The sequence below is a fragment of the Astatotilapia calliptera genome, chromosome 3, assembly GCF_964374335.1.
Source record: "Astatotilapia calliptera chromosome 3, fAstCal68.1, whole genome shotgun sequence".
Classification (NCBI taxonomy): domain Eukaryota; kingdom Metazoa; phylum Chordata; class Actinopteri; order Cichliformes; family Cichlidae; genus Astatotilapia; species Astatotilapia calliptera.
The window spans coordinates 78641995-78658990 of NC_137424.1; the positions used below are offsets into that span (position 1 = coordinate 78641995).

Consider the following 16996-nt stretch of genomic DNA (forward strand, 5'->3'; position numbering starts at 1 on the left):
CCACTGTTTGAATGCTGGAGTTTCAAACAGTCTAAAGCACAAAGTGTGGTCTGTGTTCACAGAGCAGCTCAGAGCCGATCTCACTGTTTGCCTGCTGATGATGGAGATCTCAGAGGGGGAACGTTATCAGGTTTTTATCAAAGTTCAGCAGGTGTTTGTTCACTGGCACAAAACTTCTCATTTTACGCTCTGATCCTCGAGGACACAGGAGGAGCTTCCAGACCAAACTGTCCTGCAGACTCTCTGAGAAGAACTGACACACAAACTGTGATGAAATTTAGATTAACAAAGTCTGCAGACACGGTTAGCTGTAACAAACGCCTATATGACCATGTGCATGGGAGAGGAAACAGACGGTTAACACACTCATGCGAGCTCTGAGCTCTCGAGGCGTGGCGGCACCTACTTATCCTCCCATAACATCAGCTACTTACTTCCTCTTCTCAGGCTCTGCGGTCTTCACCCCAGCATGTTCAAAACAGATGTCGCCGTTTCAAATGACTTTAAGAAACTCATAACGTAGAAAAAGCAGTTGTTTTCTTCAAATGTCGAGGTCAAAGTAAGTTCAGCTAGTTGTTGACTGTTCAGTGTCACAACTGAGCACATAAACACTTTAAATGACAATAACTAACACACACACACACACACACACACACACACACACACACACACACACACACACACACACATAAAATCTTCCTTTACAAAAACCAACTTATAGTTTTATGTGATGTTCTGTATCTCTCATTAAAATATAATTATCATAAACAGTAGAGACTAATTTGTGGACTATTTCAGTTTATTTCTTCCTAAGTAAGCAAGCTTAAATTCAGCTTTCTAAAATTTTACATGTTAAATAAAAGAAATTCAGCTCTTTGCATCACCAGTTTTGAATCTTGTGTATTTTGCTGTTGTTAAATTGTTACAAAACTGAAACTTTGCTGAAGCAGCAGGAACCCTGGCTTCATCTAACACATCAGGACCACCTGCTCCATCACAAACACCACAGAAGAAGAACAACAAGGATTAGATTAAAGGTCAGCCAGCTGTTTTTATTTTGTGTGTTAACAGATAATAACCGATCTAAAAAAGCAGATGGAAAGCTGACAGATTTGAGCTCTGCTGCTCATTTCCATGTGTAGTCCCTGTGCAGGTCACATGACTCTATCCAACAGTCCAGAGAAGAAAGATGAGTAACCTTCCTGTCATGTTCAGGTCGAATCCAATTTACAACTTAAAACACTCATAAATATTGTGTTTTCCATCCGATTGGCTCGAGGCCTTATGACATCCTCCCCACTATGCACTTGAACATATAAAAGTGATGAGCACCTCTTTCACTGAATTTTGAGTGTTTTAATCAACCATGTTACATCTGCGGTGTTCCTGGTCAAACCATAGGAAATGCCCCCCCCCCCCCCCCCCCCCCCATTGCCTGAACGACCCACTGACGACCCACTGAACTGTATTTGGTGGTGAAAAATGTTTGTTATGCTAATTTAAGAGCTGTTAAAACTGACCGATCAGTTTTGACTGGAGCACTAAAGTGAAGGGGGGAGGGGGGTCCTGATAAGGAAACAGGATGGGTGGAGGGGGCTGCACCACATCTGAACACCAACAACAGGAAACTGGACTTAAAATAGAATCTGCGTTTCTGTGTTACAACGCTGAAACAGCCAAACCACAAAATGCAGTAAAAGTTCAAAGGTCAGAGTGACGGAGGTTGAACTCATAGAATAATAATTATTATAATATTTTACATTAAAACCAAATTTACAATTTAAAAAAAGGCAAATTAAATGAGAACAAAAAGCATTACTATGGTCCTGTGATCATGCTGTTTGACTCACAGCACTGGTCACACACAGATCAAACTGATTGATCAGCCATCAGAGGAGTCGGATCAATGGAGCTGCTTCTGTTCCTGATGTCCCGTTTGATCCTGGACCTGAACTCTCCCTGCAGAGGAGACACAAGACAGTCAGACACAATAGCACAAGCCAATAAACAACAAATAAACAAACCTACCATTTTTGTCTGATGAAGTTTCCCTTCCTCCCACTGTCTCTCCAGTTTTCAGAGGGTCTTCTTTCATCTCTGTTTGGTCTTTGTAAACCTGGTCCTCTTCTTCAGGCTGGTCTGAGGGTTTCTTATACACGTGGACCATCACTGATGGACCTGATTCTTCACGTATCCACCTCACCTCAGCATCTTCAGGCAGGTTTTGTGTGGTTATGAAGGGCAGCTGGACATGGACAGACTCCACCCGCATCAAGAACTGCACCTGCACTCAAAAAAGTCAACTAAGGCAGTTGTTTGATTAATTCAATAGACATTTGTCTATTTAACATGAACATATTGAGTTTAGGTTTTTAAATCATTATCAGTTGTTGGTTTAACATAAAATAACAAAAAGTTTAATGAACTAGATTTGCATTCTTCAGTTCAATTAAATGTAATTATTTTAAATCAACAACTCTAAAACCGATGCCTAGTGCGCATGCTCAAACTTCCCAAAAGTGAAGAGGCGGGAACGCGGAGAAGTTATATGTGTTCAGTGGACTGCCATTTCCCTCTGCGGAATCTTCCACAATACAGGTAAGTAATAAATAACTCAAAATATCTTAGTCAAACGAAGTTGTTTTGTCCATTAATTGTTTAACAATGTTTTTAATTCCAAATGTGTAAGTTGTCATTAGACAGCGGGAGTGGAGCAAATACAGTGAAAATCTGGTATTAGACGGTGCCAATCGGTACCGTCTAATACCTGATTTATAATCCGCTCTGGGTATATTTATACTATTATTAGCATTTCCACTTCATTGTTTTTCTTTTTTTTTTTTTTTTTACCCGTTTTTGCAGTTAGTCTTATAGTGTTTTTAGCGGTTATTGATATGTTTAATTCAATATTTAACACGTTTCTAATTCACTTTCAAAGTAAATGAAGTTAGCTAAAGCTAGTATGGTTGTCTCATTGAACTTCTACCTAGCTCTGTTAGCATTCACTTTGGTTTTAAATGACGGTTATTGCAAGACATGGTCTTTGTTCACTTTTTTTATTATCATTTGCATTTTTTCTTTCTTTCTTTCTTTCTCTCTCCTTTTATTTTAAGCATTCGGCCTCTCACAGTAATGCAAGTTAAACTAGCATGCGCGATTTGCTAAATATTAGCTGTGTCCAAATTCACGGGCTGCATCCTTCGAATTGACTTGATGCTAGTGCATGGGAAAAAGAGCATAAACACGAGGTCAGAGGAAAAGGCAATGGCAGATAGTTATGAAAATTGCCTGTCGGACCTATACCGCAACTACCAGCATCTTTATTGCATAGTGTGAAACACTGCTATTACATTTGGCAACAGATTGGATATTTATCTGTGAATTTTTTATTGCAAGAGGTATTTATATGTATTTGTATTTTTTTATATACATTTGCAACAAAGTAAAAAAAAATCCACTGTGGAATTTTTATAAAATAATTTTTTCTGTTTTCTTTACCATAGTAACACCACAAAGAAAGCTGACCCCTTTTTCTGATTGTTTGTGCCTCCTCTTTAATACATGGTAAGCCTTTTACCATCATATATTTTTTATGATAGTTTTATGATTTAATCAAAGTGAAAAAAAGGTGCCAATAAAACTATCCTTAAAACTGCTTTTCTTTTTTTCTTTCAGTGACTTGTATGTGGCAGTGCAAGCGTTGTTCCATCAGGGAGAGTAGTAGGTACAGTTATTGAAACACTGTACAGGGCTCGCAAAATGGCTAGCCCGACGTCCCAGGGCTAGCGATTTTTCCAGTCGGGCTACCAAAATCTATCTCTGCCCTGCCCGTCGGGCTGTCATAAGAAGGAAAAATATATGTCAATGCTTCTGCATTCTTTCGGAAATGTAGCTGGGTAATTATGTCATTGGCATCGGTGAGCCACTGTCAATATGTGACATATTGAAATCGCGTTTGAATTTGCGCTTGTTTTTTGCTTTCACTTTGCAATCGCGCGACCTGTGTATAGAGAGCGACAGCACTGATCTGTGAGTGATGATAATTTGTGCACCAATTCCTCTGACATCGTCTTATCAATCGTTAGCTTACTATGCAAACATGACAAGTGAAATCTCCCACAGCTTAAACATGTGAGAGGTTGATCGCGCAGACAATCGCTGAGTGTTATGTGAGTGCGTGTGTAAAAGCAGCAGGATATTAATTGTAGTTCTGCTTAGCCAAATAAGACAGGTCAGGGTGAAGAAGTGACAGCCAAAGAAAAGCTTACCACAAAACGGAAAAGTTATGACAAATCAGACTATAAGGCAAAAAGAAAGTGCAGCTTTATGGTTTCATGGACAAAAGAATTTCTGTGGCTGCAACATGACGAGCTATATAACCGGGGCTGCACATAAGTGGTCCGCAAGTGCGTATTTGCTGTCAAAATAAAAAACGCGCACAAGATAAGAAGTTGCAACGCGTGTTTGCATACATAAGATTTTCTGGAGGAGGACATATTTATTTAGAACTCTTAAATATGTCGAAGAAGCTCCTTTAAGCAATTACTTTGGTTTTCCTCCACCTCCAAAGAAATGTCAGAAGGAGTCCGAACCACAAAAGAAGCGCGTATTCTCGCAAAAGTGGTTGCAGGAGGTGAGCTGGCTTCAAACAAATGATGAACACACAGATGTGGTGCAGAATGTGCCGTGAAAATCCCACTCTAGCGGACAAAAACAGTGCCTTTTATATGGATGCAAACGTGCGTTGCAACTTCTTATCTGTTGCGCGTCTTTTATTTTGACAGCGAATGCGCACATGCGGACCACTTATGTGCACCCGTGTAAATAACATAATGTTCTGCCGGGTGTGTTGTTGGTTTTCCCTCGATTTCTGAGTCGACAAGCGCCTTTGTTACTGGGACCAGTCATTTTAAGAAAGGCCCCCATTAGAAATGGATTATTGCTCAGTCTGCAATATCTTTCCCAGAACAAACACCAATTGCAAATAATATACTAAAAATAAACCTGAAAAATCTGTTTAGAACAGCATACTGTGTTGCAAAGAGTGAACTACCACTGGTGCAATTTAGCAGTCTTTGCAAACTTCAAAAAGCAAATGGCCTAGATCTTGGTTCCACTTGCCTCTTACTTGTGACTTTAGTGGAAATTTCAAATTCAGTATCTGACACAGACTGATTCATGTCCTACACAGACAGCACTGATGTCTGCATGGTCTTCTAAAAGCAGCTTTAGTCAGCTTAGATGTGAAGTGAGTGAAATATACAGTTGCGTTTTTAATCAATGTATTTGTTCTCTATTGCAGATTGAGAAGGAGTTTCTGCGAATCACCACAAAGCCTCTGCTATCTACTTTCTTTGCCGAGCTTGACCAATACGCGCCACGCTTAATGGAAATCTTTCTGACCAAAGGAGGGACACGTGGAAAGAAAATAAGAGGTCTCATGCTTGCCATCTCCAAGGTTTGTATTAGGATTGAGTAGACTTTGTCATAGGCAGCAAAAATAACTTTTATTTGGAGATGAAGTTGTCAATTTTGTTTCGGCTTAACAAGTGGTACATGCCAGGTTCTAACCTAAAGAATAATTATGCAAGTTAACTGATTACCCTAGCTTTAAGAAAAACAGACTGGTTTTGGCTCATATTATCTCCTCCTCCTCTCCAGCATGACAACATCCATACCAGACGAGCATGCATCTTGAAGTCTTTGTGCATCCACCTAAACGAAGACGTTAATAGAAGTTAATAAAGGAGGACTTGGTGAGCCATTGTGACAGCATGTTGTCTGTAACATTCTCATACAAATTGTGACGTTGCCTCAAATGCAAATCATTAAAATTAAAATTTTGAGATTAGCAACAAGACACCTGGTATTGGGGAAAGGATGTCTTGAATACCAAACAGTATTAAGCGTTGCAATAAAGAATTTCTGGAATTTGGTATTGGAAGGAAAGAAATTTATGCCTACTTAAACTTGATACACAAACATACAATGCATTTAACATGCATCAAGACTATATTGCTTTTGAATCTGTACTTGGATTAAAACAAGTCCTGTTGTTTTTTCATTGTTATGGTCATCAGTATTTGTAAATAGAAATGTCTATGAACTTTGAGCTGTTTAGTACTAACACTTCTATACCTGTTTTATTTTAGCAGCTGAGTTAGCCTTTTCTCGAGTCCTGTCCCCCTAAGTTACTCTTGCTACGTCCGACAAACAAATGGTTTCCTCTGCGCACCAATGGGTACCCGAATGTGCGAGCAGACATGCTTCATAATGTTCGGTACATTTACCTGGGAATGGGGCCATACACACTGTTTAATCCATTCACGTTGTTTTTGACTTTGTGAATGGAAAGAACACAACTCCTCCAGACACAATCTCTCGGCGTATCGGTGGGCACACCGCTTCTCCATCTTGCTTGAGGTTAATGTTTGTCAGACACAGTAACGGTTGCTATAATGTGTAATTGGACAATGGCCCTTTCGGGGGAGGGGCCGGTGAGAGGTCAATTATGCCACCTCTTTTGACATGAGAGGTGTATTTTATAATTTATGTATTGGAGTAATTACTAACAACTACTTTAGTGGTGTAATTTTCTGTTTATTACTTTGACTACTTGGATTTTATGAACAGCATAGAAACAGTTGTTTAAACAATCTCTTAAATTTTACTTTGTTGTCTTATACTTTTTCATGTAGGATACGGACAGCGAGGCAAAAAGCTGCATGGAGCAAACTGTGATGGGGGTGTACGTCATCCAGAAGGAGGGTGCTGAACCTGAAGATGACCCAGAGGACGTTGGTGTCGTGATTGAGGGTGTGGAGGCTAACACTGATTTGGGTAACATTGCACAAGCATGTGCTCTGTTGTTTGGACTCATATACCGTTTGAACCTGAGCTACCCACCAGAACTTAAATGCACCTTTGAAGTCCTCCAGAAGATACTTTTAAATCTTGATGGACAAAAGCTGTCTTCAAAGGTACAGTTTCTGAAAAACAAGCTTATGGGGTGAGAGCACTTGAAAATGACTGATAGGTCTTGAATGGTTCATTGGTGCAATGGTGATTTCCAATATATAATGTTAATATTTGAGTTGTTTATATTTTTTTTCTTTCATTTAAAACATTTTTTTTTAAGTTTTTGGATTCTCTCTGTTGGGCAATTCACCTTTTATACAGCACTGCAGATGATTTTTGTTTGTCCTTATATAGATGGCTCAAAATGGATCAGAAGTACTGACAGAAGTACTATGTTGTGTTTATGTATCAAGGTCCTGTAAAGTTTAAGACCACTGCCACCTGTTAAGTTCACTGTATTATTGTTTCCATTTTGCTTGCTAGCATGTTTTAAAACACAGCAAAACTATATTGCTAGCTGTGGAGGACTGCAACCAAAATTAAAAAAATAAATACAGAAATATAAAAATTGGTCAAACTAATAATTATTTCAATGAGATACACCAAACAAATATAGATTTTCATCACCTATGGAATTTTTTGTTGTTGTTGTATTGCCCCCAAAATATTTCTAATTATTTTATTTTATTTTTCCAAATTCACACAATTCGATTTTGTCACATGTTTTAACTTGCCAAGTGGGAGATGTATTTTTATCTTTTAGTTTAATTTTTTAAAATGCAGTCGATATATTGAGCAAATTTTGCATCTGTTTTTAGTTGTGGAAGCTTTGGTTCCAACATATTACCTATGTAAATAAGTATTCTAACATTTTACCTTTTGAAGTGGCATAATGCTTGCAGGTGTACAAAAATGGTAAGCTTTTATATTGTCCACTAAATCCAGTTAATAAAGATAATGTTATCATAATCTGATTGTGACTTTTTTTGTAAAGTAGTGGGTTTCTAAATGTGTAACAAATGTAAACAAATCTAATTGAAATAATTTGGTTGAAATGAGTGAAATCATTGCCTTGATTAACAAAGTAGTTGTTGAAACAACAAGATTTAATTCTGTTTTCCTAAACTTTTTAAATTGTGTAGAATGAATTAAAACAAATTTCACTCTACATACTTAAATAAATCACTTCAAATCAATGTAAGTATAGTATGTTGATCCAACGTAATCTGATTACATTAAACCACCAAATGCTAAATGTGTTGGTTTGACATGATCGAAAAGGGTTTATTGTACTTGGTTAAATTGTGTGCAAAAAGGGTGCCATGATTAAATTGTGTTCATCCAACAACAGATTTTTTTGAGTGTGAGAGACTGAGAGGACAACAAACACAACATGAGCTGTGAATTCATAACTTCATAGATTTATTTTGGCACCAAAATCAGAGCTTCTTCTACTTCTACAGATAAATCAACCTTTGACTCTGAGCAGCACAGTTTTCTTTCTGATTAAGTTTCCGTTCCTCCAGACCAAACACTTGTACTCTCCACTGTCAGCAACTGTGGGCTGTTTCAGGGTCAGACTGAGGTCTCCAGTTTTCAGCAGGTCTTCATTCATCTTCGTTCGGTCTCTGTAAACCTCGTGCTGTTCTTCATGCTGGTCAGAGCCGTTCTTATACACGCTGACATTCAGTGATGGTTCAGGCTCTTTGCGTTTCCACTCCACTTTAGTATCTTCAGGCAGGTTTTCTGTGGTTATGAAGGGCAGCCGGACAGACTCCGCCCCCACCTTAAACTGCACCTGACAGACTAAGAAGACAACAAACACAACATGAGCTGTGAATTCATAACTTCATAGATTTATTTTGGCACCAAAATCAGAGCTTCTTCTACTTCTACAGACAAACCAACCTTTGACTTTGAGCAGCACAGTTTTCTTTCTGATGAAGGTTCCCTTCCTCCAGACCAAACACTTGTACTCTCCACTGTCAGCATCTGTGGGGTATTTCAGGGTCAGACTGAGGTCTCCAGTTTCCAGCGGTTTGTCATTCATCACAGTTCGGCCTTCGTAAACCTCGTGCTGTTCTTCATATTGGTTTTGGCCGTTCGTAAACACGTGAGCCTTCTGGAACGGCTCGTAACGTTCCCATATCACTTGAATTTCCCCTGACAGGTGTTTTGTGGTTTTGAAGGGCAGCGTGACAGATGTTTCCCCATCCTCCACCTTCACCTTCACTGGAATAACTGAAAGAACAACAAATACAGACAGCAGCAGGTTTTCAGAGGTTTAGATAAAGCTGAAGGACAGAAGCACATCAGAGCAGGAGGAACAGTAACATCCCTGTTTACAGGATGGGGTTTTAAGATATCATGGAAATGCACATTGATTTGGGATTCTCCTTGATGATGGAGAACCATCTCTCCTCTTGATCACCTCGACCCCAAGAAGCTGCTCAGAGTTGTCATCGTGTATGAAGAGGACACTATGTACTACTTCCTTCATTTCAGCTGAGTTCCCCTGTGTGAAAGCACGATTTCTTTTAATTCAGCAGCGCTTTGGAACTGAAGCAGGCTGGATGTTGACATGTCTGACTAAAGCTAACAGAGCACAAACCAGAGGACAGCTGAACCTCAGGACTAAACTAAATAAATCCCAAACTCTGAAACCTCCCAGAGACATTTCCCTGCATTATGAGTTTAACACGATGGATACATGGTATCTGTTGGTGGTGTTTGTGAAGTTATGTCAAATAAACACTATGGATTTGTGAAAACTGTGTTTATTTTAAATGAAGAGGCTTCAGTATATTTAAGTTAAGCTGTCCTGAGGCTCCAACTGCTCAGCTGATCTTCTTAGTTTAATCCACTCGCACAAGCTGAATATTCTGTGAACCTCAGGTGGGTGATGTTTGCACCTGGCAGTTAATATTTGGATGTTCTGTTTGTCTTTGTGCTTTTCTGTTGTAAAGACTTGTTGGAGTCTTGAAACACTTTCATTTTCATTAAGCAATTCTTTATAAAGCCAAAGTAGTTCTCACTTTAGATCATCTAGAACAAAAGACATTAACTGTTAACTGCCTGAATTAACCATGATATGAAATATGAAACAAGTATTAACAAAACATGTATTAAAGCAAACAAATGTGCTTTTAAATACTTTGTTCATCAGACGTATAAAACAGACTTATTAATCAAGATTCTATATTTATATTGATATCAATTTATATCTATCTATTTATAAACTAAACACTAAGGATGAGTATTACTTTATAAATGATTAATTAAGCACTTACTACCTTACTAATGCTGCAGACGTGTTGGATGAAGAGCAGAAGCACAGACAGACTGAGCCTCCACAGTCGGCCATGTCTCACACACATCAGCACAGAAACCATGAAGATCTCATGTGTCTGAACATCTGAAGCTCTCCACCACATGACTGAGCACAACTCAAGGAGGAACATTTACTGAAGCTGCTGCAACATTTACTGTCAGCACATGTTTCCATGTCAGCTGCTGTTTACCACCACAGAAGAAGAACAGCTTGTCCACATGCAGCCTCTATGTCGGATCAATGCAGTGAAGCACACACACTGTTTAGTAAAGTCATGTTGTGGAGCTGTTTCACTGATCAATGACTGAGTCTGAAGGAGGTTTTCTGACTTCTGGAACAAACCTGGAAGTTTCTCTTCAGCTCTCTGTATCAGCTGTTTGTAACTCTCAACTCTTTCAGCTTCTGGAACAAGTTTGTGTGAGCCACAGTCAAGGAGCCACCAGAGGACACCTGCTGACCATCGGCATTATGGGTAGTGTAGTAGGAGACACTCACCTGACATGAAATAGTGCCGGAAATAAAATAGAAGACCTCCAGAAACTACTAGAAGAAGAACCAGGAGAGCTTTGGCCCAGGATGGAAATGGTTCTGTGATGAAAAGAAAACGAAAAGTTTTCTGACCTGTGTCCACAACATTGACCTCTGACCTGTAAGTACAGCACTTACTGTTGACCTGCAGCATTACTTTCCATCTGAGGATGTCTTTGTCCCTGTAGATGGTGCAGATGTATCCTCCACTGTCTCTCTCTGTGGGGTGTTTCAGGGTCAGACTGAGGTCTCCAGTTCTCAGTGGATCTTCATTCATCTTTGTTTGGTCTCTATAAACTTCATCCTGAGTCATAAGTTGGCCACTTTGGTTTGAATACTCACGAACCACCATGAGTCCGAGGTCAGAGCGAGTCCACTCCACTCTGGTGGCCTCGGGTATGTTAGGTTTTGTTTTGCAGGGCAGGATGACAGAGTCTGACCCTTCCTCCACCTTCACCTCCACCTGCTGATCTGAGGAAAATGAACCATAATATCAGAAGCAGCAGCAGCCATGCTCATGGTAAAGAGAGAATTGATGTGCTCTGATCTCTGCTACCAGTAAAAATACATATTAATAATATATAAATATCATGATTCTCTCTCTTTTTGTTTAAAATGGTAACTAAACTGGACACTAAAACGGAGCTCCTGGGCCATCATAGATGGAGGCGGTGCCAAGTTTTGGATCCACAACATTCAAAATGATCTGCCTTTCCTCCAGACGTGCCACAAGTGGCAGCTTGAGGCCATTAAGGGAGCGTCACTAATTTCTCATGTTGGCACTTGTATAACACCCCCTTACCACACTACCTCCACACTCACATTATGAATGCATAACCCTGCTTCCTGTTCAGTAAATGAATAAATGAAAGCTACTTGATTGGAAGTGGATTCTTGTCAAGTTTATCTTCTTAAAATGACATCCTCTGTTACATGTTGTACATCGGTCTCTATTAGGCCTGTGAGCTGCAGGTTTTCTTGCGTATACAGGATGGAAAACCTTCTGAATCAAATCATCCAGATTTAGTAGAAACACCAAAAAATCTAGCTGTGAGATTTTGATGTTTGCAGACTGGTTACATCTGGAAAATATTAATGCCATTTTCCAGTTTTCAACAAAAGAAATTCCTTTTCTATCAACCTTTAGTTTGACATGTGATCTTTGACTTGTGATTATAGAAGGTGTGGTTTTTCTTTTTTTTGTTTGGGTTTCTTACCTTTGACATGCAGCTGTACGTCGGTCAGTTTCAGTTCTGCCCTTTCATTTCCGATGGAGCAGGTGTAGTTGCCACTATCAGTCATTTGAGGGTTTCTCAGAGTGAGGCTGAAGTCTGAACTGTCCAGAGCATCAGGCCTCATTGATGTGCGCCCGCTGTAAAGCTGGTTTTGTCCTGTTACATCATTTGTTTCCTCTCGTCTCACATGGACAGATTTGGGGTCGAGATCATTGCGAGTCCACAGCACTGTGGGGTTTTCCTCAGGTATAAAACCTGAGTACTCGCAAGGCAACAGGACAGATTTTTCCCCCTCATACACCTCCACTACCGGAGCCAGGGCATGCTGGGAAACTGGAAAGAGACACAAGCACACACAACAAAAACACTTATTATGTGTATGCAGTGGATTTTTTCCTTGGGTTGATATAAAGTCGAATATAAAGTGGTTTCAGAAAGTTGCAGAATATGTAACGTCACTCTCAGCCTTGTTTTATGAAAAGTATTCAAACGTGGATTCTTCCTCTCCAACAAACACTGAAAGGACATCAAAGATGTTAAAGAAAACTGATGGATGACTGAACAACACTGAGGTGAAAGGAGGAAACCATCTCTTATTTATATCTACATTTGGTTGAAAATGAACACAGATACAAGCAGATCTGAGCCCTGCAGGGCTAACAACGACACCGCAGTCCATTCATTTTTAACAAATAACCTCACCATGCAACAACATCAAATGAGGCAGAAACACAGTCACTCACACACACACACACACACACACACACACACACACACACACACACACACACACACACACACACACACAAAACAGTTTATTAGCAAATAGACATCCCAGTGTTACAACACATAAAAGTGTCACCACTGACAATGTTACACACAACTGGCGACACAACCAATTTTCATCTGTATCATTGGACACTTTTTCATCTTCTGTTTTTGCCATAGTCGTTAATCTTGTCAAACGTCACTACTCTCTGGCAGGTTTGTGGTTCTATCAGTAAGAAACAGAGACGTCTGGAACACACAGATAGTTCGTCTTAAACAGATATGAACTCAGCTGTAACCCTGTGAGCGCCCTGCATGAAGTCCCAGAGGGGGTTATAAGGAATAAAGTCAAGTAGAGTCAGTTTATATTCAGTAAACTCATGTTAGACTTTATGTTGTCTAAAAGCACAAACAGCTGTGTCGTTGTGTTTGCATTCAAAGAGCGCTCTTACCGAGTACGAGGAGCAGGAGTGGCAGCAACATCTTCATCTCCAGTTAAAGTCCTGATAACAACAACACGCAGCTGCTGCTGCACTAAAAGTTTGGTCCTCTTAAGTTAGACAGAGGAACACTGATAATTTCCTGCAGATTCTTCAAAATAAAACTCTTTTTTGTTCTTTTTTTTACTTTCACAATTAAACTCAGAGTAGAAACAACATGTTATTAGAAGCTGTCAATGGAAAATTGTATTTAGTAGTCAGTATAATCTTTTAGTGATATAAGTTTGCATATGATAGAATACTGCATGTAGTTATTTGTATTAGGAAATATTTAACCATGTATGCTTAGAGGCATATAATTAATTGTGTAGTGACAGGATGTGTGATCTCTAACAGGCTGCAGGCTTGGTGTGCACTCCAGGAATGCACCCCCACATCCTGGGAGCATGAGAGGTTGCACCTTGTTTTATTGTTTTATTGTTTTAACATAGCTATGTCTGTTTTAGTCTAAGTGCCTTTTTGCCTAGATGAACCGCTGGTCTTCTTCACTGTGTTATCTAGGGTGAACCATCTAGGGTGGGGGAGACTACCCTCTTTGTGACCAAGGATGTTTCCTTTTGTGCTTTCATGTTATATGACCCTTTAATCAGCAACACACACACACACACACGTACACCTCCACATTCCAATGTAAAGAACACTAACACGAACACTAACGCTCACTGAAGTATAAATAAAGACCGGGGGCAGTTTCTTAGCGCGAGTCTCTGAGACTGCCCTTGCTAGCAAGAAGTTCTGTGTGTTTCTCCTCTCTGAGTCTTTACTGAAGAAGTGTTTTAGAACATTTTCTTTAACAGAAGCGTTACTCCTTCTAGTAACATGTGTTTGCTGCCCTGAGGAATTAATTTTCTGCTGTCATTTAGAATTTAAATGTAGAAATTAAACTTAAAATTTTACAAAACCGACAGTAGGATTTTAAGCTTTGTCAAAACATTTTCATACATTTACATCGTTTTGTGAGGTTTCCTTCTTCACACCTGCAGCGAGGATGTGCAGCACTGTTTGACTCACTTGTCATATTCCAAAGACATAACTTTGTTTGTTACTTCTTTACTTTTGTAAAAGTAAACAAAAAAATAGAAAGAAAAATCTTTATATCCAATCTTCCATTCGCTTCCGCTTATCCTTTTCAGGGTCGCTGGAGCCTATCCCAGCTGTCATGGGGCGAAAGGCAGGGTACACCCTGGACAGGTCACCAGTCTGTCACAGGGCTAACACATAGGGACAGACAACCATTTACACTCACATTCACACCTAGTGGCAATTTGGATTATCCAATTAACCTATCCCCACAAGCTGCATGTCTTTGGACGGTGGGAGGAAGCCGGAGTACCCGGAGAGAACCCACGCAAACACGGGGAGAACATGCAAACTCCACACAGAAAGACCCCGGCCTGATGGTGGAATTGAACTCAGGACCTTCTTACTGTGCGGCAACAGTGCTAACCACCGTGCCACCGTGCTGCCCTTGACAATCTTTATATTTAATTCTAATAAATACATGTATGTATTTTGGATTGCTGGTAAATGCCAACACCAGTAGGCGAAGTGTCTTGCCCAAGGACACAACGACCGAAACTGTCCAAGCTGGGGCTCGAACCGGCAACCTTCCGATTACAAGACGAACTGCCAACTCTTGAGCCAAGATCGCCCTTATTCTTAAAAACTAAAAAAAATCTCATATCTAAAGACTTTTAAACAACTGATAGCCAAAAAAAAGTACTGTACCATTAGAAACTGGGAAAAATTTGAAGTACTTGGATGACCAACTGTAAAATATGAATTAAACTAAACAGTGATTGATGACGTGTTGAATGTATAACAGTTGAAACCTAATCTTCAGGTATTAAAGCAACATACTGTGTGAACCTGATCTCTAAAAGTAGCAGAGCCACATCACATCCTGCAGCTCTCATAGACACGTTTATAAATGAGGCACTAAGTGGACTTCTCAGTAGTGACATCAGTGACCATCTTCCAGTTTTTACAGTCTGTGAAGGTAATTACAAGATTAATAATTTGTACAGAAATAAAGATCACAGACGAGTAAGGACAGAGGAAACAATAAATGCTTTTAAAACGATTAAATAAATCAAAACTGGGTGAAATATATCAGAAACAAGATGTCAGTGTGTATGATGAATTCCTTAGAATATTTACATTATGATATAACACAAACTGCCCAATAAAGCAATATATTAGAAAACATAAATATATAGTGTGTCTATACATAATAAATGCATGTAAAAAGAAAAATGCACCAAACAGAAATGTCTTAAGACAGAAAACTGAAGAAGCTTAAAATGTTTATAAAAGATCCATCCATCCATCTTCATCCGCTTTATCCGGGGCCAGGTCGCGGGGGCAGCAGCCTAAGCAGAGAAGCCCAGACCTCCCTCTCCCCAGCCACCTCCTCCAGCTTATCCGGGGGAACACCAAGGCGTTCCCAGGCCAGCCGAGACATGTAATCTCTCCAGGGTGTCCTGGGTCTGCCCCAGGGCCTCCTCCCGGTGGGACATGCCCGGAACACCAACCCCAGGAGGCGCCCAGGAGGCATCCTTGTCAAATGCCCGAACCACCTCAGCTGGCTCCTTTCGATGTGGAGGAGCAGCGGCTCTACTTTGAGCCCCTCCCGGATGGCCGAACTTCTCACCCTATCTCTAAGGGAGAGGTCAGCCACCCTTCGGAGGAAGCTCATTTCCGCCGCTTGTATCCGCGATCTCGTTCTTTCGGTCACTACCCACAGCTCGTGACCATAGGTGAGGGTAGGGACATAGATCGACCGGTAAATTGAAAGCTTCGCTTTTACACTCAGCTCCCTCTTCACCACGACAGACCAGTGCAGCGTCCGCATCACTCCCGCCGCCGCACCATTCCGTCTGTCGATCTCCGGCTCCCTTCTCCCATCACTCGCGAACAAGACCCCGAGATACTTGAACTCCTCCACTTGAGGCAGGAACTCATCCCCGACCCGCAGTAGGCACTCCACCCTTTTCCGGCTGAGAACCATGGCCTCAGATTTGGAGGTGCTGATCCTCATTCCTGCTGCTTCACACTCGGCTGCGAACCGTTCCAGTGCGAGCTGGAGGCCTCCACCCGATGAAGCCAACAGAACCACATCATCTGCGAAAAGCAGAGATGAGATTCTGAGGCCACCGAAGTGAAAGCCCTCCGCCACTTGGCTGCGCCTAGAAATCCTGTCCATAAAAATTATCAACAGAATCGGTGACAAAGGGCAGCCCTGGCGGAGCCCATCACCCACCGGGAACGAGTCCGATTTATTGCCGGCAATGCGAACCAAGCTCTTGCAACGGTTGTATAGGGATCAAATGGCCTGTAGCAATGGGCCAGACACCCCATATTCCTGCAACACCTCCCACAGGACACCCCGAGGGACACGGTCGAATGCCTTCTCCAAGTCCACAAAACACATGTAGACTGGTTGGGCAAACTCCCATGCACCTTCAAGTATCCTCAAGAGGATAAAGAGCTGGTCCAGTGTTCCGCGACCGGGATGAAAACTGCATTGTTCCTCCTGTATCCGAGGTTCGACTAACGGACGAACTCTCCTTTCCAGCACCCTGGCATAGACTTTCCCAGGGAGGCTGAGGAGTGTGATCCCCCTGTAGTTGGAACACACCCTCCGGTCCCCCTTCTTAAAGATGGGGACCACCACCCCGGTCTGCTAGTCCAGGGGTACTGCCCCTGATCTCTACGCAAGATTGCAGAGGCGTGTCAACCAGGACAGCCCTACAACGTCCAGAGCCTTCAGGAAC

At 41.0% G+C, this 16996-nt stretch overlaps 1 protein-coding gene and 2 long non-coding RNA genes across 3 annotated transcripts; 1 reads left to right on the forward strand and 2 right to left on the reverse strand.

The window, feature by feature from the left end:
* Positions 1–1419: 1419 nt before the first annotated feature.
* On the reverse strand, positions 1420–3183 carry LOC145425899 (uncharacterized). Its single transcript, XR_013906664.1, has 2 exons — positions 2029–3183; positions 1420–1959 (listed from the first exon to the last, which is right to left on the reverse strand). It is a non-coding gene; the product is annotated as an uncharacterized LOC145425899 (long non-coding RNA).
* On the forward strand, positions 2519–8651 carry LOC113016368 (uncharacterized). Its single transcript, XR_003271221.2, has 6 exons — positions 2519–2598; positions 3504–3564; positions 3676–3724; positions 5303–5458; positions 5662–5756; positions 6699–8651. It is a non-coding gene; the product is annotated as an uncharacterized LOC113016368 (long non-coding RNA).
* LOC113016037 (butyrophilin-like protein 2) lies at positions 8264–13316 on the reverse strand. Its single transcript, XM_026158501.2, has 6 exons — positions 13173–13316; positions 11935–12285; positions 10856–11188; positions 10685–10777; positions 8767–9099; positions 8264–8664 (listed from the first exon to the last, which is right to left on the reverse strand). Exons 1-6 carry the CDS (start codon positions 13207–13209, stop codon positions 8327–8329), a joined length of 1485 nt encoding a protein of 494 aa, XP_026014286.2. The 5' UTR covers positions 13210–13316; the 3' UTR covers positions 8264–8326.
* Positions 13317–16996: the final 3680 nt, after the last annotated feature.